Source organism: Neofelis nebulosa, chromosome 1 (assembly GCF_028018385.1).
Source record: "Neofelis nebulosa isolate mNeoNeb1 chromosome 1, mNeoNeb1.pri, whole genome shotgun sequence".
Lineage (NCBI taxonomy): Eukaryota > Metazoa > Chordata > Mammalia > Carnivora > Felidae > Neofelis > Neofelis nebulosa.
Window position 1 is genome coordinate 243,569,560 of NC_080782.1, and position 23,265 is coordinate 243,592,824.

At 35.4% G+C, this 23,265-nt stretch overlaps 1 protein-coding gene across 2 annotated transcripts in view; it reads right to left on the minus strand.

Annotated features, from left to right (window-relative positions):
* RNF17 (ring finger protein 17) overlaps positions 1 to 23,265 on the minus strand; it is a 115,353-nt gene that overhangs the window by 46,261 nt on the left and 45,827 nt on the right. For both annotated transcript variants that reach the window (XM_058690618.1, XM_058690610.1), the window contains 8 exons: positions 22,506 to 22,647; positions 11,014 to 11,167; positions 10,685 to 10,800; positions 9,621 to 9,741; positions 6,413 to 6,533; positions 4,187 to 4,414; positions 3,378 to 3,528; positions 3,105 to 3,223 (listed from right to left, as the gene is read on the minus strand). In XM_058690618.1, the coding sequence (XP_058546601.1) occupies positions 3,105 to 3,223; positions 3,378 to 3,528; positions 4,187 to 4,414; positions 6,413 to 6,533; positions 9,621 to 9,741; positions 10,685 to 10,800; positions 11,014 to 11,167; positions 22,506 to 22,647 (1,152 nt within the window). The remainder of the gene's footprint in view (positions 1 to 3,104; positions 3,224 to 3,377; positions 3,529 to 4,186; positions 4,415 to 6,412; positions 6,534 to 9,620; positions 9,742 to 10,684; positions 10,801 to 11,013; positions 11,168 to 22,505; positions 22,648 to 23,265) is intronic.

Sequence of the window (23,265 nt, forward strand, 5' to 3'; positions counted from 1 at the left end):
TGACTGAGCCACCCAGGCATCCCCAGGATAAGAATTTTCAGGATGGTTGGCCTGAAATTTCCATTCCAGGGCATTAAATTCTTTCAATTTATAGAACAAATTTATTGATGTGGCCCCACAGTCACTCTTAGTAATCACAGACAGTGGAAAAGGTACCTGTAAGATTAGAGAAATGTTCTGTGCAAACAGGCAGATTATGGAAACTACTATTGATAAGCTCTTCAAGAACATTAAATAAATGGTCTACCAGCAATTAGAACAGAAAGGGGTCACTAAGAACAAGGTATCCTATTGTGGAGACCAATTTTAATACAGTGTAGGGAAATACTAGTGACTGAAAGAGATGTGCTCCACAGCAGTGAAGTCAGCTGGTCTTGACTGTTCATTTATTAGGGCTGGTATAAAAAGAATTACTGTCATGATGCCCCTAAGATCTCTGAGTTCCAATTCTAAGATTCTATAAATCTCTTATTTTTATTAAAGTATAATTAACAAAGTTATGTTAGTTTCTAGTGTACAACATATTGATTCAATAATTCCATACATTACTCAGTTCTCACCCTGGTAAGTTTGTCACCATACAACATTATCATAACATTATTGACTATATTCCCTATGCTGACTTTTCATCTCCATGAATTTTATGAAGGGAGTTTTTTTTAATTTCATTTCCCTTTATTTTATAAAGGGAAGTTTATACTTCCTAATCCCCCTTTATAAAATTCTATTAATTCTTATTACAAAGAATTAGATTTATTTCCATGGATTTATCAATGAATAAATGTGCCCTACAAACAGAAAACTGCCACTTCTGTATTTTTCAAAAAGAAATCTGAGGACAATACATACCCATATTAAGTCTCATAGGAATCTTCTATGAACAGTTATATACAAAAAATTGGGACAAATGGATAAATTCTTAGAGACATAGAATCTTCCAAGACATAGTCAGGGAAGAAATAATCCGAACAGACCGACTGGTGGTAATGAAAGTGAGGCAATAAAAACAAACAAACAAACAAACAAACAAAACAAAAAAAACCCCAAACCTCTCAACAAACAAAAGTCCAGGATCAGATGACCATACAGGTGAATTCTTCCAAACATTTAAGAAAGGGATAATAATATTTACCCTCAAACTATTTCAAAAGTTAAAAAGGAAGGAATACTTCCAAACTCATTCTATAAGGCCAGCATTACTCTGGTACAATGGGATATCACTTCACACGTCTTCTTCATCCACTCAACTACAGGTTCACAGGTTGCTTTCCTATCTTGGTGAGGCTACTGTAAAGAATGCTGACATGAACATAGGGGTGTGTATGTCTTTTTGAATCAGTGTTTCAGTTGTGTTTTGATAAATACCTAGAAGTGGAATTGCAGGATCATATACTAGTTCTATCTTAAATTTCTGAGGAACCTCTTTGGTGTTTTCCATAGTGGCTGCACCAACTTATATTCCAACCAATAGTACATCAGTTTCCCTTTTCTCTACATCCTCACCAACATTTGTTATTTCTTGTCATTTTGATAATAGCTATTCTAACACGTGTGAAGAGATATCCTATTGTGGTTTGACCATCTGTAAGTCTTCTTTAGAAAAAATGATCTATGTGTAAGACCTGAAACCATAAAAACTCTAGAAAAGAACACAGGCAGTAATTCCTCTGACATTGCCCATAGCAACATTTTTCTAGAGATGTCTCCTGAGGCAAGGGAAACAAAAGCAAAATTAAACTATGAGGACTACATCAAAATAAAAAGCTTTTGTATGGCAAAGGAAACAACCATCAAAACAAAAAGACAACTTACTGAATGGGAAAAAATATTTGCAAATGATACATCATCATGTTTTAAATGAAAGAAAATTTCCTGTGCTTTTAGAAGGAAGAGGTAGATCACTATTGCTTTCCTAGCTTCATGGCTTTAGAACTCTCTGGTGCTGTTCTCCCAAAGTGACAGAAAATATGGCCTCATACTTTGATATCTTGCTCCTCTCCCCTACTTTTATCTGCATCTTTTCTCTCCTTTGCCCCAGTGTCTGTCTTGCTCAAATTAGGCTCTATCCCCAACAGTTTCTGCTCAGTGTGAGGTCACGGAAGAGAGCATCAGTTTACTTCCAAAGGTTATATGGCTAAGGTTCCAGCACCACAAAAATGCGGCACATTATAGATCTCTCACATCCAATTATGAAGAGCATCTTGCATTATTCCCTACTTGGTCTTGGTTGTTGTTCTCAGATTGGCTTACATTGGCTCCAGTGAAAACCTGTTGCCAATTACTATTCTCAGAGCTGTTAGAATCCCAGTCAGCCTTCCTTCCACACAAATGCCGATAACCCTAAGGGTCCATAAGGGCATGGTGTACCACATGGTGTACTTGTTTGTATTTGGGGCTTACAGAGGGAAACCTAGGTGTCTACTTAGGTTTTAGAGATCGACTGTGCTGTCTTTAGTTTTGCTATCCAAACTGCTCTGTGTTTATGGTAGAATTCTACTAGATTCAAAAAGTATTTCATGCCACTTTCAGAATCCTAATTCACTTTTTGGTAATTTATGTATTTTTAGCTTTCCATGCAATGCTAAGCTTATAAAATATACTTTATTTCTATCTGCCTATGTCCTTCAAGTTTTTAATAATTTAGCAGTTTGAATCTACCTAGATACCCGTGATACTCACCTATCTATATTCCTTGGTACCTCTAAAGTTTATGTGCTCCAAATTTTTATCTTTCCCTCTTCTTAAAACCTCAAAATTAACTATATTTTTAAATAACTGCTTATTTGTGTGTGGGGGGGGGAAGAGGGAGGGAGGGAAAAAATACGAGTGGGGGAAGGGCAGAGAGAGGAGGGACAGAGGATCCAAAGTGGGCTCTGTGCTGACAGCAGAGAGCCCGAGGTGGGGCTTGAACTCATGAACCGTGAGATCATGACCTGAGCTGAAGTCAGTCACTTAACCAACTAAGCCACCCAGGCGCCCCCCAAATTAACTAGATTTATGAAATTTCAGAATTCTAGTAAAATTAAAACTGATAAGAACCCAACAAAAAAGAAAAATACTTGTAATTATTCAACAGTGAGAAAATTTACTCAGCTAAAAACTACCTTATATCAACAAGACAGCATTCCAAAGATAATCTTCCCATTGTCCTTAGGTTTTCTTGAAGCTCTCGTAAACAGGTAATATTCACTACTAGTTCAACACCCACGTCATACAGCAAAACCTATGAAAATAGTAACTTTGAGTCTGTGGAAAGACAGTATTTCAAAATGTTTTTCACAAATTGAATAGCATAATAAAAATTAGATTTAAAAAATTTCAAGATAAAATACTGAATCCATTCACCTTCACAATTATATTTTTAACTCTGCATTTACCTCTACCAATGTGTCTGTAACCATTCTGATGATCTGGCCTCTTTGCCACTGATTTTTATCTGGGATCCTAACTGCACAGTGCATATCATTTTCCCATTTAACGGGTTCCCATTTCGAGTCTTCATAAGCAGCTACCATCTTTTCTTCTAAACTGTATAGAGAAAAAAAATTAACTTTCAAACCTTTCAACACCTAAGTCTCTAACCACGTCTTCTACTGTCCCCCCTTTCTCACTCTACTCAAGCCAAACTGGATACCTTGTTTTTCCTTGAATACCCAAGCACATTTCCACTGCAGGGCCTTTGAACTTGTTCTTCCCTCTGCATGAGATGATCTTCCTCCAGATACCCTCATGGTTTACTCCCTCTCTTCCTTTAGGATCCATTTCAAATGTCATAGTCTTTTTGAGGCCTTCCCTGATTATCCAAAATTGCCTTCCTCCTCAACTGCTTTTACTCTACTGTCTTTATCACCATCTACTACAGTAAATATTTTGTCTATTGTCTCTCTACCAGAATTTAAGCTTCATGATGCCAAAGACTTGTAAATGTTTTTACCACTGTATCCCCAACACCTACAATACTGGTTGTCAAAAATAGGTGTTCAATAAGTATTTGGGAAATGACTAATTCTAATATAGTGAAAATAGCCAGTAAATACACTATTTGTATACTTTTAACCAGTGTTTAAGTGACTGTTTAACTGAAATAATTTTGCTTTTAAAATTCTACATTTGTGATTTCTATATTTTTGAAACAAAATATAGAAAAAAGCCCATATGCAATCCATGTTTTCCTTATATGTTATACCTGTTAAGTAAGTTTTCTGTCAATAACCACTGAACATAAATCTTCTCAGGAGATATCACATTACAGATATGTACAGGTAGTTCCTTATTATAAAGTGATTGGAGATTCTCATTAGGTAGAGATTTTATAGATACAGGATTTAAGCTGTTTACTTCATTTGAAATAATTTCTTCTGGAGAAGGATCCCATACTTCACTATGTTTTTTGGAATTATCCTTGAGGGTATACCTGGAAAATAACAAAACCCATTAGCAAAAATAGTTTGCAAAATATTCATGCTTGTATTTGCTTAGATCTAGAGATGAACAAGTTTTTTTTTTAAACGTTTATTTTTGAGAGACAGAGATATAGAGCATGAGCAGGGGAGGGGCAGAGAGAGAGAGGGAGACACAGAATCTGAGGCAGGCTCCAGGTTCTGAGTTGTCAGCACAGAGCCCAATGTGGGGCTCGGACCCACGAACCGCAAGATCATGACCTGAGCCAAAGTCGGGAGCTTAACCAACTGAGCCACTCAGGTACCCCTAGAGATGAAGAAGTTTTAGCTATGATTCGCTGCTTCCCAGTTTTCATATTAACAGCAATTTTAGTTTCTTTTTTTAAAAAGGGCTATTACCAAAGTAAGTACAAAAACCACCCTTAAAAGCCAAACTTTCTCTTTTTTTTTTTTTTGAGTGAGCAAGAGCATGAGTGGGGGGAGGGGCGGAGAGAGAGGGAGAGAGAATCCCAAGCAGGCTCCACACTCAGTATTGAGTCCAGCATGGGACTTGATCCCACAACGCTTAACCAACGGAGCCACCCAGGTGCCCCCAAACTTTCTATTTTAGAAGCGTTTTAAATACCAAGTTTGTTCATAATTTCATCATCTGCCATTGATATCTTGTACTCAAAAAGGGAAGAATTATTGATAATTTGTTTTGATGACTAAAAAGTATCAATCCACTTGCCAGTGAGAATACAAGTGGAAGCCAATTGCTATTAAGATGTATTAAAAAGAGAAATTATTGAAGTGTTTAGAATGTTTAATAAGTCAGGTTAGTTCAGACTGAAAACACAGATAATTAGATGTCCTTTATTTTTATTAAAGAAAAACTTAATTTCTTTCACAATAAGCTTGAGATTTAGCTAACCAAGGTGACTTAATTTTTGTTGCTATATCTAATGGATAATTTTCAGCCCTTACTTGACTTGAATTCTCAGCACTAGCTACTCTTTCCTTCTTGAAATGTTCTCTCTCTGGTTCCTGGTTTTTCTTCAGTCTCAGGCTCATGATCTACCAGTTTTGGACTTTCTTTCTCATAGATTATAATCCTCATAGTTGCATCTTCATCAAGGGAAATTGAGATGAATAATGAAAGTGATTTTCATTTATTCTAATGGACTCATTTATATGCTGCCAACTCCCAGGTGAATCACTTAACCATGTCTCTCTTCAGAGATCCATATATTCATTTCCTCCATTTAATTAATGTTTACTGCAAACACTCCCACCCCTCTGCCCTTCTATATTGCGGTCACCTCAACCACTGGTCTGTCTTGGGTATTATTAGCACAATGGCTCAAATCTGGCTCTTGTTCAACGTATCCACTTGAACCCAGAAAAAATTCACATTTCTTCAAATGGGAATGTGGGCTAATTCTACCACTAACTACTCTATACTGACATTTCTCTTACTAATTCTCTTCTCAAATAGGTACAAAGGGCTACTAAAGCAGATGTTCTACCTAGAAATAAGATGCTATTCTCTTTTTAGAAGTACTTTCAATCCTGAGGAGCCATTCTCTTGGTTTCAGGGTCACTTAGGGATGGAGGGAAAAGCCACTCTACTCCCCATTAAACTAATGACTCCAATTATTTTTCCATCTATTTTTCCTGATTCAAAAACAGGGGGAAACTCCAAAGCAGATATCCAAAAGGAAATGATATGCCACTTTTTTTTTTTTTAAGTTTTATTTATTTATTTTGAGGCAGAGAGAGAGGGAGAGAAAGAGCAAGCAGCAGGGGGTGGGGGGGCAGAGAGAGAGGGAGAGAGAGAACCCCAAGCAGGGTCCGCACTGTCAGTGCGTGGAGCCCAACACAGGGCTCAAACTCACAAACCGCGAAATCATGACCTGAGCCAAAATCAAGAGTCGGATGCTTAACTCTTGATGCTTAACTTGAGCCACCCAGGCGCCCTACCACCTTCCTGTGAATAAACTGAATTTTTTAAAGTTTGTAGGTCTACTTACCCTACTTCATAAGATGCTAGGCCCTCTTTGACTAGCTGGTCATTTATACTAGTAGGAGTCATTCCAGGAGCACCAAGAGAATCAAAAAGCTCAACTAAGAGCACATTATCTTCCAGAATTTCTGTAAAACCATTAAGACGAGTTTGGGGAAAGAAAGAAATATGTCATAAAATACACTAAATGAGGCAATTTTGAATAACAGGAAACTTAATTTCATTTTGCATACATGTGGTTTCTTGCTAAGTAATATCAAAGTCTCTCTGCAGGGGTAAAAGTAGCACTTTGCAAACATAAAGCAATTGTCCATGTCGTCTGTAACATATGCAAATTAATACAATTTTTATTTTAGATTATTGTGTGCTGTTCTATAACACATCAAAAGCAGTTTAAAGCTTTTAAACTCAGAAAAATATAACTTGACCTATATTCACTGAATAAATGTTCTGATGTGTCTTTAAACTGTTTTATTAAATTCAAACTAGTTCCAGAGGACAAAAGAATGAAAGTTAATTCAGTCCAGTGATTATCTGCTAAGGTTTACAGCTTTTAGAAAAATGGCACAAAGTTCAAAACAACAAAAACTCCAAAAACACCCTTAATTAAAGATTGGAACCTGGAATTTTTTCCCATTCCTCTGTTTTTACAACAAACTATCCAACTTTTAATTTCTTTTAGAAAACAAATTGGCTACTTCAACAAGTAGATCTATTTGGATTTCTTAAACTAAACTGGGAGTTTAACTATGGGCAAAATTTACATCTCATGTGCCTGTTTACTTGCTTATGGTACACAGCACAGAGAACCTGCCTAATATGTATCTGCATAAACAACAGAGGAATTTCTTTAGAAAACACACACTTCAATGCCTTAACATATGCAGTGAATGCATACTTAAACTGCAGTTTATGCCTACTATAATTTCTACACAACAGCAGCTAGAGCTGCAGGCCAGAATGATGATTCTAAATAAAAAGATGAAGAGTTACCAGCATCCTATATCATAAAAACACATATTACAAAACTTTTTCCAAGGGCCTAAAAATGATTGTGGACTCCTTTTTAATGGATCAGATACGTCATCTAGAAATAAAAGGCTAAACGATGATGAGCCTCAATAAATTTTCATCTCCGTACTTTTCCATCTCTTGTGCTCTCGCGTTCCCTTTAGTTCTTTGACTATATTTCCCATACACAAAGTTCTTTATTCCTGTATGTTCTGTACTGTCACCACCTTCCTTGCTCTGCTAATTAAAATTTAAATATCTGTTGCTTTATAAGGTAACAATGCATATTAATGGAAAGCTCCCCTTCTCGTCTGTGGTAGTTCATTTTAATATTAATGTCTTAAAACTCTTAATTTCATCATTGCATAGGTTGATGAGGTATTTTAGATTTAAGGAGTGCCAGAAGGCCCTGCTCAAATTACCTAGGATAATAACTATATTGTGACTAGTGTTTGGATATTAATGGTGTAACAAGTAATTAAGTGAGTAAGCAAAAGAAAGAGTAAAGAAAGGAACCAAGTCAGGTCCACTGCAGGGAGGGGGAGCTAAAACCAACAGAATAAAATACCAAAAGGAAAGTTGGTAAGCAGAATTATCTAGGTTAAATTCTGCACAAAATCAGTGGAGATAACTCAAGGACTAAGAAGCCCTTAATTTACTGTTCATATCAGAGAAGACAGATATAAAAATGTTATTGACTGACAATGCAATATCTATAATCACATTCCTCCCTAAAGAAACTATTTCTTCAGAACAATTTCTTGTATCAACAATGTATATAAATTATCACTGATAGGCATCAGTTCTACGTTAAGTAACCTTGAGCAGCTGACCAGTAAGCTTCAGTCTCCTCACTCTAAAACAGGCTAACGCTCTTACAGTAGTTGGGTTCATTTAACGTAGTATGATAAATGTGAACAAATAGGTGCTGTAAAAATTACCCTGGAAATTCCCATAAATCAACCCTAAGTAAACATGATCTTGTATATTCTGCACTAGTACTTATTAAGACCAACACAGTCAGATAAACAACAGAATCCTACACCTCCCCATACCCGAATTCAAACCCTTTGGGGCCAGACATGTTTCAGAACTCTTCAAATTGAGAAAGACTACGTAAAATATACACTGAATATTTTGTAATAGCTCCAGCAGACTGAGGCAGCAGCCTACAAACATACATTACTATCCTGAAACGGAATATATGATATTCACTATAAAGGAGATAAAGACTGTATGTACCTTCATGTCAATTCAGATCAGATTTTGCTACTCAACTTTTCATTTTCAGAACATGTTGGGTTATAAAATTGTAAGGTAATAGTCAGCCTGTATCTTGGACCCAAACTCCTCCAAAAAAGAAACAACATTTTTTCTAAATATGGGGAGAGCCTACAGTTGAATTCACTTAAGTCATATGAAATGAAAAAAAAAAAAAAAAAAGAACATATGAAAACTATTTACCAGTTATGTCCTACTTCCCCTCACTTCCCTGCACATTAAACTTTAGCATCCATCATGCCAAAATCAGGATAGAGTCCTTGCAAAAATGCAAACAGAAATAAGAGAAGTTAATTTCTGGCTTTAGAGCTTTCAAGAGGCCATGTCCAGGATGACTTCATCTTTTTTATTTTTTTAAGAATTTATTATTTATGTTTTAAAAAATTTTTAAATGTGTATTTACTTTTGAGAGAGAGAGAGAGAGAGAGAGAGAGAGAGAGAGAGAGAAAGAACACAAGCAGGGAGGAGCAGAGAGAGAGAGGCAGACACAGAATTGGAAGCAGGCTCCAGGCTCTGAGCTGTCAGCATAGAGCCCGACATGGGGCTCGAACTCACGAACCATGAGATCATGACCTGAGCCGAAGTCAGACAGGTGCCCGTTAAGATTTTATTTTTAAGTAATCTTTATACCCAATGTGGAGCTGGAACCTACAACCCTGAGATCAAGTCACACCCTCCATCAACTGAGCCAACCAGGCACTCTTGGGATGACTTGGTCTCTGATGGTAAATTCTGCCTCTTGCTGATTTTAGATTCTAGAGCCGGCAACTATACCTACTATACCCAATGCACAATACATGTTCTCACTACTCTTACTGATGACACATTGAATTTATTCTGAGATCTGGCAAATGTTACAATGTTACTCTTATTTAAAATTATATATGACCATACAGCAACAAATGAAAATGGAAATAGCTTACTAACGACTGAACATGTCATAAATTTATCTTGAGTCTTTTCTTCAAATTTGTCCTTAGCTTTTTTGGACCACTGCACTGCTCTCATACGTGGTTCAATATAGGCCAGCTTACATTTGATTGCCTGTGTCAAACAGAATTGCGCCATTAAGAAAAGTAAACTTAATTTCCAATTATTTTAAAATTACAACAAAATTTTATGTGTACAAAAAACTTTGTGTTTGAATTTAATGCATATTTAGAAAATAAATAAATGTACAAAGGTATCTACAAAATATTTTATAAATACAAATAATTGGAATCAACAGAGTATTTGGTTGAAGGAATTACTGCACATTTAGACATTGATATAACAAGCATCCACTGAAAGTATGATATGCTGTTAAATGAGAAAATCAGGTTATAGGACTATTTGTCTAATCCTATAATCGCTAAAAACAGAGAAGACACGTCTTAGATTTATATATATCAAAAATATTCAACAATTCTGAGTGATTCCTCTTTTTATCTGTATTTTCAAGTTTTTCCTATAATTTTTACCCATTTTTAAAATGAAAAATATTGTTTAACCAAATTCAAACGCTTAGGTGCAACATGACATAGAAAATCAGCCTTAACCATATCTCTGGGGAGTAGGATTCCAAGAGAAGGGTAATTTTTCACTTTTTCTTCCAGACTTTTCTCTCTCTTGCACACGTTATATATGCTTACACATAAATGAGATTGCAGTAAAAATACTCCTATGATGAGTTTTGTTTTCATAAAATACATCATCCTCTTACCTCATTATACTGGTATAACATTAAGAGCTGCAGAACAGTAATACATAGACACAAACATACATACACATATACATTTATAATTAATGCTTATTTGCTAAGATATACATACATCTTAATAACTTATAGAAAATTATAGGAACCACAGCAACTATTTTCTATAGTCTATGTGTTAGAAATTACTTACAAAAATGTTAACAGAATATTTCTATGGTAAATATTATTTCTAAAATTACTTTCATATTTGTGCTAATATTCTAACCCTATGATTCATGATAAATAGATTACCTTCTCTGGGGGATTCAGAAACTCATCCTTTATTTTACGCATTTCTTTAAGTGTTATTTTTGCAGTATTGCCAAAGTCCACATATTTAACTTCAACTTCACGACGTCCAGGCAATCCTTCAAAAGTTATGAAATTAGAAATTGCAAACTTGGAAAAAAAGAGACCCAGAGATTTACCTTCCAACATTACCCCTAGCTTACTAAAGATAGATAACTGAGCAAAATGTTAAGATCAAGTAACATCACTTCCACGATTAATCTGTACCAACTCAAATGGGATCAGTTTTTAAGCATAATATTTCCCTGTAGAAATAGTGTGCAATCTCCTACCAACGACTTTTGCTCGGTACCAAACTCCATCTTCAAATTTAGCTACACAGGCTTGATCTTGAACTGGACAGAGGATTTCCAGATTTTCTCCATCTTCACTTTTATAGAATTCCTCAATTGTCTTTAATAGAAATAAAAAATCCAGGCTCTCTATCTAAGAGATAAAGGGATTAAAACACATGGTATGCATTATAAGCACTATTCATAAAATTACCAAATGTTAGAATCAGATAAATCATGTCACATAATTTATATTTGAAGTATCTTATTACAGAAGCAATAAATAAAATTAGCAAATGTGGACATAACAAAAAGTTTTAAAAATCACATTTCTCCAGGGGCACCTGGGTGGCTCAGTTGGCTGAGCGTCCCAACTTCAGCTCAGGTCATGATCTCATGGTTCATGAGTTTGAGCACTATATCAGGCTTGCTGATGTTGGCACAGACCCTGCTTCAGATCTTCTGTCCCCTCCTCTCTCTGTTCCTTCCCTGCTCATGCTCTCTCTCAAAAATGAGTAAGAACATTAAAAACATATCCAGATACCTTAAATGTATATCCTTCCAGATCCTCTTCTTATACACAAACTTTCCATATTTTTTGAAACAAAAATGAAATTATATCATATATGCAATTTGATTACAGTTTGATAATTTGCATTTTCTATCAGTTCTCACTTTTCTATTTCAGTAAGGATTCCTATTAATGCTCCAGACCACATTTAGATACCCCATGCTGACCTGAACCAGTATTCAATTCAAGACTACACATTCTATCTGGTTATTTCAATAAATCTTTTAGAATCTACCATGGTACTTTTATTTTAATGACTTGGTCTTGCTGAAGAGCATCTATTATGTAGTTACATCCTCATGCTATTATTGAGCTTGTTCCTCCATTAAGTAGTATCTAGCTCCTGAAATTTCCCAAAAGCTAAAAGTTGGTATCTATAGGTGTGATGGATTCAAACATTTTTTGGCCAGAATACAAGTAATTATACTTAAGTTGTAAATATACTTAGGTTGCAATACATCAAAAGACATAATAATCACTAACTCAACATTAACATGCTAAGATTCACATATAGATTGGGGTGATGATTTTGATCCCTCTGTTGTACAGTTATGTTTTTATCCTGTACCCACCAAATAATTCATGTAGTACTATTCTGGCATTATATGAATGTCCAGTTTCCTATCAACCATCTATCTCGTGGTTTTAAAGTGAATTGCTAATTCTTTAACTCAGTAATTTCAGTAGGGTTTGTGAAATGACTGCATTGAGCAAATTTAAAATTTCTTGTACTAAATAAGAGTATTTGGTTACTGTAGTTCTTAAAGCATCTGAAACACAGTTCTTAAAAAAACAATCCCAAAACATCATAGATAAACGTTTGATTATCTTCCCAAATACCAATTCTTAAGTTTAAAAATACTTTAAAATCCATTTCAAATGGCAAAAATTTAGGTTTTTCTCTTTTTTGAGCATTATAATGCGAGTGGAAATTTTGTGAATCTAGCTTTTGTTATTCCATTTAAATTACTTAAAATTTTAAAATTTTGTAAACTTTTATTTCTAAGTATATATTATTCATATTCTTCCATTAATAGGTTATCCAAAGGGAACAGTGAAAAATTCAACAGAGGAGTGACATCAGCAAAATAGCAGACTGGGGGTTCCAAGTTCTCGTTCCCACACAGAAACATTGAAAAAAAATGAGAAGCCATATGAAATTTTTCAGAACTCTGGAAAAGTCAAGGGTTTACTGCAACCAAGCAAAACCCAATCAAGTTCCTGGCATTCAAAGAAATCTCTGTCAAAACATTTGCTGAACACAAGCTAAAGGAACAGAGACTTTAGTGATCACAAAAAGGAACAGTCTTTACAAAAATAGAATGGGAAAGTCTCAAACAAACCGACCACTATAGTCTTCAACAATTAAGAAAACCCAGCAAATCCCAGGGAGGTGGGGATCTGATTTTCAGAGTTACAACATTCTAATATTCAAATGCCCAGTTTTCAACAACAACAAAAAAATCAGGTGAAATACAAAGAAAAAGGAAAACATGGCTCACTCATAGGAACAAAATAAATAGTAACCACCTCTGAGGAAGCCCAGATATTGGACTTACTAGACAAAGACTTTAGAACTGTCTTAAATATGTTCAAAGAACTAAAGGAACACATGGATAAAGAACTAGAGGAAACCAGAAAAACAATAAAGGACCAAAATTAAAATACCAACAAAGAGATAGAGATTATAAAAAGGAATCAAACAAATTCTGGAGCTGAAAAATACAATAAGTGAAGTGAAAAAAACACCAGAGGGTTCAACAGCATGTTTGAGCAAGCATGAGAAAGGATCAGTGAACCAGAAGATAGGGTAACTGAAATTATTAAGTGGGGAAAAGAAAAAAGAGCAAAGGGAACAGAGACTCAGGACTTGGACAGAGACTAAGAGTACCATTAGACATATTAATATACACATTATGGGAGTCTCTGAAGGAGAAGAGAAAGGAAGGAGCAAAACAATTATTTGAAGAAATAATTTCTGAAAACCTCCCAAATTTAGTGACAGACATGAATCTATAAATCCAAGAAGCTCAATGTTATGGGTTAAATTATATCTCCAAGCAAGATGTGTTGGAGTTGGAACCTGAGAATGTGACATTATTTGGAGAAAGAATCTTAACAGAGATAATCAGGTGAAAATGATTATGGTAGGTCTTAATCCAATATGAGTGGTGTCATTAAAAGGGGAAGATTTAGGTACAGAGACAAACACAGAAGAATGCATGTGAAGATGAAAGCAGAGATTATGGTAATGCAAGTCACAGACCACCCAAAATTTCCAGCTAACCACCAGAAACTAGGAGAAAAGAATGGAATATTCTCACTCACAGCTCTAAGAAGGAACCAACCCTATTTATACCTGAATCTCACACTTCTAGACTCCAGAACTATGAGGCAATAAATTTATGGTCTTTAAGTCACTTAATTTGTGTAACTTTGTTATTGCAGCCCTCGGAAATGAATACAGATTTTGATTTTGAGAAGTAGGGTGTTGCTGTAAAAAATACCTAAAATGTGGGTGTGTCTTTGGAATTAGGTAATGGATAGAGAAGAAGTTTTGAAGTGTTTGAATGAAAAGTCCAGATTGCTTTGAAAAGAATTTTGGTAGAAATATGAATGTCAAAGTTTCTTCTGGTGAGATCTCAGACAGAAATTAGGAGCATGTTATTGGAAACTAGAGGAAAGGCAATCCTTGATATAAAGTGGTAGAGAACTTGGTTGAATTGTATTCTGTCAGATAGAAAGTAGAACTTTAATATTTAGCTGAGGAAATCTCTAAGCAAATTGTTGAACGTGCAGCTTGGTTTCTCCTTGCTGTTTAAAATAAAACACGAGAAGACAGAGATAAAGAAAGAATTGCTAAACATAAAGGAAACAGAACTTGAATTTAGAAAATTTTTAGCCCATCCATATTGTAAACAATGAGAAAGTATGCTTAGAGAGGACACGAAGGGTGTGGCTGAAGAGATTATGGGCAGGTGGCTTGTGGATCCAATCGATCATCTCAGCAGAAACTCTGCCAGCTTAAAATGGAGGGAATAGAGATGGGAAGAAAGAAGGAAGGCTGTTGAACTTATGGGATTCTATAGGCAGGAAGTGAGCTGATGGAGCTATTCAGCCCTGCACATGTTTTATCTTTGAAGAAAAAGGTATAATGACCCTGAAGGTAGTTCAGAGGCTGGCGTGTCTGCTACTGCCACCAGGAGCCCAGAGGGCACAAGTCTGAGAGGCAGGATTGACTTGTCCTCTGTTCCAAGAGGTGCAGCCTCCTGGGTTCCAGAGCATGAAGACAAATACTCAATTCCAATAATTGAGGCTGCTTCTAGAGCTGAGTAGGTAAAGCCAAAATAGGCTGAATAATCCTAGTGGGACTGAAGGGTGGAGCATCTAGCCAGTGAAGATTATTCTCAAGTCATAAGAATCTAATAGAATTTGCCCCGCTAGGTTTTAGATTCCTCTGGTTTCACATATTCAGATATAGACAAGAATTTTGCCCCAGCTTGTATGCTACTAATTCTTCACCTGTACTTGAATTAGACGATGAGATTTGGGACTTTTGGCTGATGATACTTATATATAAGATTTTGGACTTAGAATTGATGCTGAAATGATTGGGATGGGATGAATACATTTCAGATGTGAGAAGGACATGAATTTCTGATGGAGCAGAGAGTAGACTGCTTTGGGAACTGTGTCCTCCTCAAAAAATATGTTGGAGTTCTAACCCCTCAGTACCTCAGAATGTAACCTTATTGAAGATAGGGTTTTACAGAGGTTATCAAGTTAAAATAAAGTCTTAGGTGGGACCTAATTCAATATGACTGGTGTCCTTATTAAAAAATTGAGACAGACAAGTTCAGAGAAAATGCCATGTGAAGGCAGCAGAAGAGACTGGGATAATGCAGAAGCCAACAAGTGGTAAAGATTGCCAGCATACCACCAAAATCTAGGGGAAAGACATGGAATGGATTTTCCCTTTAAGACCTCAGAAGGAATGAACCCTGCCAACACCCTGATTTTAGACTTCTAGACTCCATCACTTCAGACCACAAAATTTTGTCATTTAAGCTATCCACTTTATGGTATTGTGTTACAATGGCCCTAGGAAGCTAATACACTCAACAAACCCCAAGTAGAATAAACCCAAAGAGACACACTCATACGCATTATAATCAAATTATCAATAACCAGAGACAAAGGCAGAATCTTGAAAACAGTGAGAGAGAAGCAACTTGTCATGTACAAGGGATCACCAGTGAGCTTACTTGCTGATTTCTTCTAAGAAACCTTTGAGGAAAGAAGACAATAGGGAGATAAATTTAAAGTGCTGGAAAAAAAAACCCTGTCAACTGAGAATTACAGATCAGCAAAACTGTCCTTCAAAAATAAGGGAGAAGTTCAGCCATTCACAGAGAAATAAGTGGTGAGGAAACGCACTACCACTAAAGGGAGTCCTTTAGGTAGAGCTAGAAGGATGATAGAGTGTAGCTCTAGCATGTAACTCAGAGCCACATGAAGATATAAAGATCTGTGGTTCAGGTAAATACAAGGACACACATGAAAGAAATATTAATTTTGGTTTGTAACTCCACTTTTATTTCTATTTATTTCTATAGGATAATATCTATTCCTATAGGATTTAAAAAACAAATAAAACCAGAAATCTATTAGCACACAATGTATAAAGATTACTTTTTTAATATTTATTTTTGAGAGAGAGAGGGCACACAAGCAGAGAAGGGGCAGAAAGAGAGGGAGACACAGAATCCAAAGCAGGCTCCAGGCTCTGAGCTATCAGCAGAGAACCTGACACAGGGCTCGAACTCGTGAACCGTGAGATCATGACCTGAGACAAAGTCAGATGCTTAGTCGACTGAACTACCCAGGTGTCTTAAAGATTATTTTTTGACATCAATAATATAAATGGGGAATTTGGAGCTGCACAGGAGTAGGGTTTTGTGCAATTAAAGTTGGTATAAGTTCATATTAGATTGTTATAACTTTAGAATATTATATGTAATCCCCATGGTAATTATAAAAACAACTATAGATATATACAAAAGGAAATGAGAAGATAATCAAAACATGAAACTACAACATTTGCAAAGCCATGTTCCCTGTAGCATTATTCACAATAGCCAAGAGGTGGAAGCAAACCAAATGTCCATCAATGGATGAATGGATTATGAAGAGAGTTTTAGTTCTGCAAAATGAAAGTTCTATAGATCTGTTGCACAACAATGTGGGTATGGTTAACACTACTGAACTGTACATTTAAAAATGGTGAGATAGTAAATTTTGTTATTTTTTTATGACAATGTTTTTTAAAAAATATAAAAAATGACATTACAAAAAACCCCACACAACTAAACACAATAGAGATAAGTAATACAAGAAATGAGAGACAAAAAAGCTAGAAGATATACAAAAAACAAATAGCAAAATGGCAGAAGCCTTTCCAACAGTAGGTACTTTAAATGGATTAAACTCTCCAATTAAAAGGTAGATTTGCAGAATGGATTTTAAATCTTTTTTTTTTTTTTAATGTTTATTTATTTTTGAGAGAGAAGGAGAGTGCGATTAGGGGAGGGACAGAGATTCCAAAACAGACTCTGTGCTGATAGCCTGTGCTGATAGCATCAGGCTTGATGCGGGGCTTGAAATTATGAACCAGGAGATGGTGATCCGAGCCAAAGTTGGATGCTTAACTGACTGAGCCACCCAGGTGCCCTTACAGAATGGGTTTTTAAAAAATGGTCCAACTATATGCTATCTATAAGATAATCACTTTAGATCCAAAAACATACATTGGTTGAAAGTGAAAAATTAGAAAATGGTATTCCATGCAAACAGTAACCAAAAGAGAGCCGGGGTGGCTACGCTATTACCAGACAAAATAGACTCTAAGTCAGATAATATTACAAGAAACAAAGAATGACATTATACATTGATAAAAGGGTCAATTAACCAATAAGACGTAACAATTACAAATATATATGCACCAAACATCAGAGCCCTCAAACATATGATACAAATATTGACAGAATTGAAGGGAGACAGTTTTTCAATAAAAGGAGACTTAAGTGCTTCATTTTCAAGAACTACAAAGATTATCAAGATGAAAACAGATTACTTGAACAACAGTATAAACCCCTTACACATGAAAGACATATACAGAACATTCAAGCCAACAGAATTTTTCTCAAGTGCACATGAAACATTCTCAGGATAGACAATACGTTAGGCAACAAAACAAGCCCTAATAAATTTTAAAATACTGAAAACATACACAGTATCTCTCCTAATCACAATGGAAGAAGACTAGAAATTAACAGAGAAAAACTGAAAAATTCACAACAAACTTATGGCATGTAGCAAAAGTCATGCTAAAAGGGAACTTTATAGCTGTAAAATATATACAGTAAAGAAAAGAAAGATCATAAATAACCTAATGATAAACCTTAAGGGAAAAAAAAGGTAAAATAAACCCAAAACTAGCAGAAGGAAGAAAATAATAAAGATTAGAGCCTATATATAAATAAAATAGAAAATAGAGAAACAATGGCTAAAAAAAACAAAATCAAAAGTTGGCTTTTGAAAAATTAACAAAATTCACAAACCACTAAGAAAAAAAGGAAAAATGTAAATTACTAAAGTCAGAAACAAAATGTGTCAATTTGGGGCACTTGGGTGGCTCAGCTGGTTAAGTGCCTGACTTTGGAGCAGGTCTGTGAGTTTCAGCCCCACATCCGGCTCTGTGCTGACAACAGGGAGCCTGGAGCCTGCTTCAGATTCTGTGTCTCCCCTCTCTGCCCCTCCCCCACTCACACCTCTGTCTCTTTCTGTCAAAAGTAAATAAAAACATTAAAAAAACTAAAAAAAAAGAAAATGGGTGAATTGCTACCGATTTTAATAAATAAAAAGCATTATAAGAATCTACTATAATTAGAAACACCTACCAAAACTGAATCATGAATAAATAAAAAAAGCTGAGCAGACTTGTATCTAGCAAGGAGACTGAATCAGTAATCAAAAACTTCCAAATAAAGAAATGCCCTGGATCATATGGCTTCTATGATGAATTCTATCAAACTGATAGTTACCTAAAAGGAGGTGGTTGGGGGGGATGGGTTAAATAGGTGATGGGGGATTAAGGAGAGCACTTGTGAGGAGCACCAGGTGATATATAAGGAAATAATGCATCACTATATTGTACACCTGAAAATAATATTACACTGTAAGCGGAATTAAATAAACACTTAAAAAAATTAATACCATCCCTTCTTGGACTCTTCCAAAAAACTGGGGGGGGGGGGGGGAATAAACTCATCCTAACTCATTTTAAGAGGCCAACATCACCAGAAACTAAAGCCATACAAAGACATGATAAGAAAACTATAGACCAATACCATTTATAAACACTGATGTAAAAACCCTCAACAAAATACTTAACAAAACAAATTCAATGGCATATTAGAAGGATTATATATCATGATCTAGGGGAGATGGATTCCTGGAATGCAGTGATGGTTTAAAATACGAAACAAACTAAAACAATGCAAAAGACATTAACAGAATGAAGGAAAAAGAAAGACCATGATCATCTCAGTTGATGCAAAAATTGTATTAAAAAATTTTTTGTTAATGTTTTATTTATTTTTGAGAGAGAGACAGACAGACAGAGCACGCGCTGGGGAGGAGCAGAGAGAAACAGGGAGACACAGAATCCAAAACAGGCTCCAGGCTCCAAGCTGTCAGCAGAGAGCCTGATGAGGGGCTCGAATCCACAAACCACCAGATCATGACCTAAGCAGAAGTCAGATCCTTAACCGACTGAGCTACCCAGGTGCCCCAAAAATAGTATTATTACTTTTTTTTAATTTAAATTCAAGTTAGTTAACATATGGTGTAGTATTAGTATTGGTTTCAGGAGTAGAATTTAGTGATTCATCACTTAAACACCCAGTGCTCATTCCAACAAGTGTCCTCCTTAATGCCCATCACCCATCTAGCCCATCCTCCAACCCTTCTCTCCCTCTCCTCTAACAGGAACTGAAGGAAATTTCTTCAACATCATAAAGGCCATATGAGAAAAACCCACAGATACCATTGTCAATGGTGAAAGACAAAAGCTTTCCCCCTCAGACAGAAGAAAAAGATGCCTGCCTTTTCTACTTGTATTCAACATGATATCAGAACTTCTACCAGAGCCATTAAATAAGAAAGAGAAACAAAAGGCATCCTAACTGTCAGAAGTAAAATAATCTTTTTTGTAGCTGATATAATTTTATATGTACAAAACTCTAAAGAATCCACAAAGAAAACCTGTTAGAAAAAAACTCAGCAAACTTACAAAATATAAAACCAAGACATAAAAATTAGTTATGTTTCTATTTAGCAGTAATAAAAAAATCTGAAAATGAAAGTAATAATTCCTTCTACAGTACCATCCAAAAAGATGATACACTTAAGAATAAACTTAGACAAGACACTTGCTGTATATTACACAACAGTGATAAAAGAAATGAAAGAAGACAAAAATAAGAGGAAAGACATCCCACGTTCATGGATTGAAAGACCTAATATTGTTGACAATACCACCCAAAGCAATCTACAATGCAATGCAGTCTCTATCAAAATCTCAAGTGATGTTTCAGGCAGAACAGAAAAACCCACCCTAAAAAAGTCATACAGAATCTCAAGGGACCACAAATTGCCAAAACAGTTTTGAAAAAGAACAAAGTTGGAGAACTCACACAGCCCGATTTCAAAACTTGCTATAAAGCTATGGTAATCAAAAAAGTGTGCTACTGGCATAAGAACAGATAGACTGATGGAGTAAATAGAGATCCCAGAAATAAACCTTCACATATATTATGGCTAACTGCATATTGACAAGTATGCCAAGACCATTCAATGGAGAAAAGACCATCTTTTCAACAAACAATGCTGGGAAAACTGGACCTCCACATGGAAAATAATGAAATTGGACTCTTCTCTCATATCATACACAAAAGTTCACTCAAAATCAAAGACCTAAGTCTAACAGCTGAGAGTATAAAACTCTTAGAAGAAACCATAAGGGAAAAGCTTCGTAATGTTAGATTCAGCAAAAATTTCTTGACTATGACACTAAAAGCACAGGCAACAAAAGAAAAAACAGAAAAACTGGATTACCAAATTAAAATTTTTTGTGGATCAAAGAATGCTACCAAGAGAGTAAAAAGGCAGCCCACAGAATGGGGAGAAAAATCTGAAAATGATGTATCTGACAAAGGATTAAAATCCATGATGTATAAAGAACTCCTACACCCCAACAACAAAATAATCCAATTCAAAAACGGTCAAAGGACTGGAATAGGTCTTTCTCCAGAGAAAATATACAAATGGCCAATACACACATGAAAAAATGTATTCAACAATCTGAGCCATGTGGAAAATGCAAATCAAATCCATAATGAGATACAATCTATATCCTAAACAGCTATTACTTAAAAAAAAAAAAAAAGTGTTGGTGAGGATATGGAAAAATTGGAACTCTTATGCATTGCTAATGGAAATATAAAATGGTGCAGCATTGTGGAAAACAGTTTGGCAGTTCTTCAGAAAGACAAACCGAATTATAATATAATTTAGCAATTCCAGACCTAGGTATAAACCCAAAAAAATTGAAAGCAGAGACTCAAACACTAGAACACCCATGTTTATAGCGGCATTATTCACAATAGCCAAAAGGTTGAAACAATCCAAGTGTCCATCAACATATGAATGTATAAACAAAATGTAGTATATACATACATTGAAATATTATTCAGTCATGAAAAGGAATGAAATTCTGATACATGTTATAACATGTAAACATTATGCTAAGTGAAACAGATAAATTCATAAAGAAAGTAGGACAAGTTATCAGAGGCTGGGGGTGGGGAAGAAAAATGGGGGTTATTGTTTAAGGGTTACTGAGCTATTTGGGATGGTGAAACAGTTCTGGAGATGAATAATAGCAACAGTTGCACGACACTTGGAGTACTTAATGGTACTGAACCATACATTAATGGTTAAAATAGTTAATTTTATATATGTTTTACCTCAATTTAAATATAGGACACTAAAAAAAATTCAATAAAAGAAATGTATGCAAGTCCTAACTTAGGGCCAAATAAGGCGACTTCCACAACTTATCTGGGGAGCCCACAGAACATGGTACAGGGTTTAAGAGGACAGGTTCTGAATGAAGCTACACTACCCAGTCTAATCCTGGCTCCACCTTTCTGTAGCTGTGTGACCTCAGGCAAGTTGCTTCATCCTTTTGGTCAGACTCTCCAATCTAGACGAAAATACTAGTGTCTTTCTCACAGGATTGTTATAAAGATTAATGAGTTATTCACTTATTACTGCCCTTAGAATGAGTTAATTCATATGAAGCACTGACACAAAGAGATTAATAATGATGACTCATTGTTCGTAGCTAGCTAAACAAACCCATCAATCCACATTCAAAATTAAATATGAATGGCTTTGATCTGAATTTATTTTGGTGTTCAAATTCAGAAAATTACCTAGTAATAATTAGTAAATTCTCAGATGTTCACAGTCAGAAACAGGTTTTATTATAGTATTTTGATGACAGTTCTACGTGCTTTCCTATTGCCCAGATTTCATAAAGTAGCAAGAAACACATATATTAGGTATCCTTCACTGTCCTTTCCTTCTTATTTCACTAATTTGCATGATTAAGAGTTTCTTAAATTACTACGAATCATGAGAATTTCTTGTTTAAAGCTGCAGCTAAGAAACTTAAATTTACAGAATGTTGGTATTGGATTGTTCTAAAAGTCATACTAGGTACTCATTTCCCTTATACATTGCTACTTAAAATTTGAAAAAAATACTTGGTCTCTAAGGAATACTAAATACTTACCAACTGAAGATAGAAATCAGTAGGACTATTTATATGACAAACCATAACTGAAACATCTGTCATTTCTTTAGGCAAAACAGGTGGGTGATAATGTAAAGTCATATTTTTTTCAGAGTGGCTTCTTGGTGATTGTGACCTAAACCTAATCGAAAGCACAATCAAAGCATAAGCAAGAACCATTTTCTTCAAAGAATCTCTTCTCTTAGCAACTTGGTCTGAAGAAAAGACTTGTGCATATACTTATTTATCTACCAAGAGTATTCCCTTTCCAATTTCTCTTCTAATACATTTCTTGGTATTGTCTCCAATTATCAAACTAGGTTAAATAAGATGTCAAGTCTCCAAAGTCAACAATTGACCTTCAATTTTGTGTTGGAACATTTTTGAGCCAGGCCTGTTTCTTCTACTCAGATTCAAGGATTCTCCTCTTTTGAACAAAAACAAAACAAAACAAAAAAAACAGTTTCTCATCTTTCAGTTACATTGATAACCACAGTTCATAGTAGCACCCAGGCCAGCTGAGGGTCTCCGTGGGCCCCCTCCAGCTCTAATACTACTCTTATTTCTCTACAATGAAACCTACTTGGGTCACTTCCAGAGTCATCTCCCCACTCGGACAAAAAGTTAGTATCTTCCACTATCTCTCTCAGTCGTCCTACTTTGTTCATCAGTGATGGGGGTAGGGGAAGAAACTTGAAGTATCTATTTTAGATTCAGACATTAAATACAGAGTGGGTGATCATGAACTTACTCTAAAGGG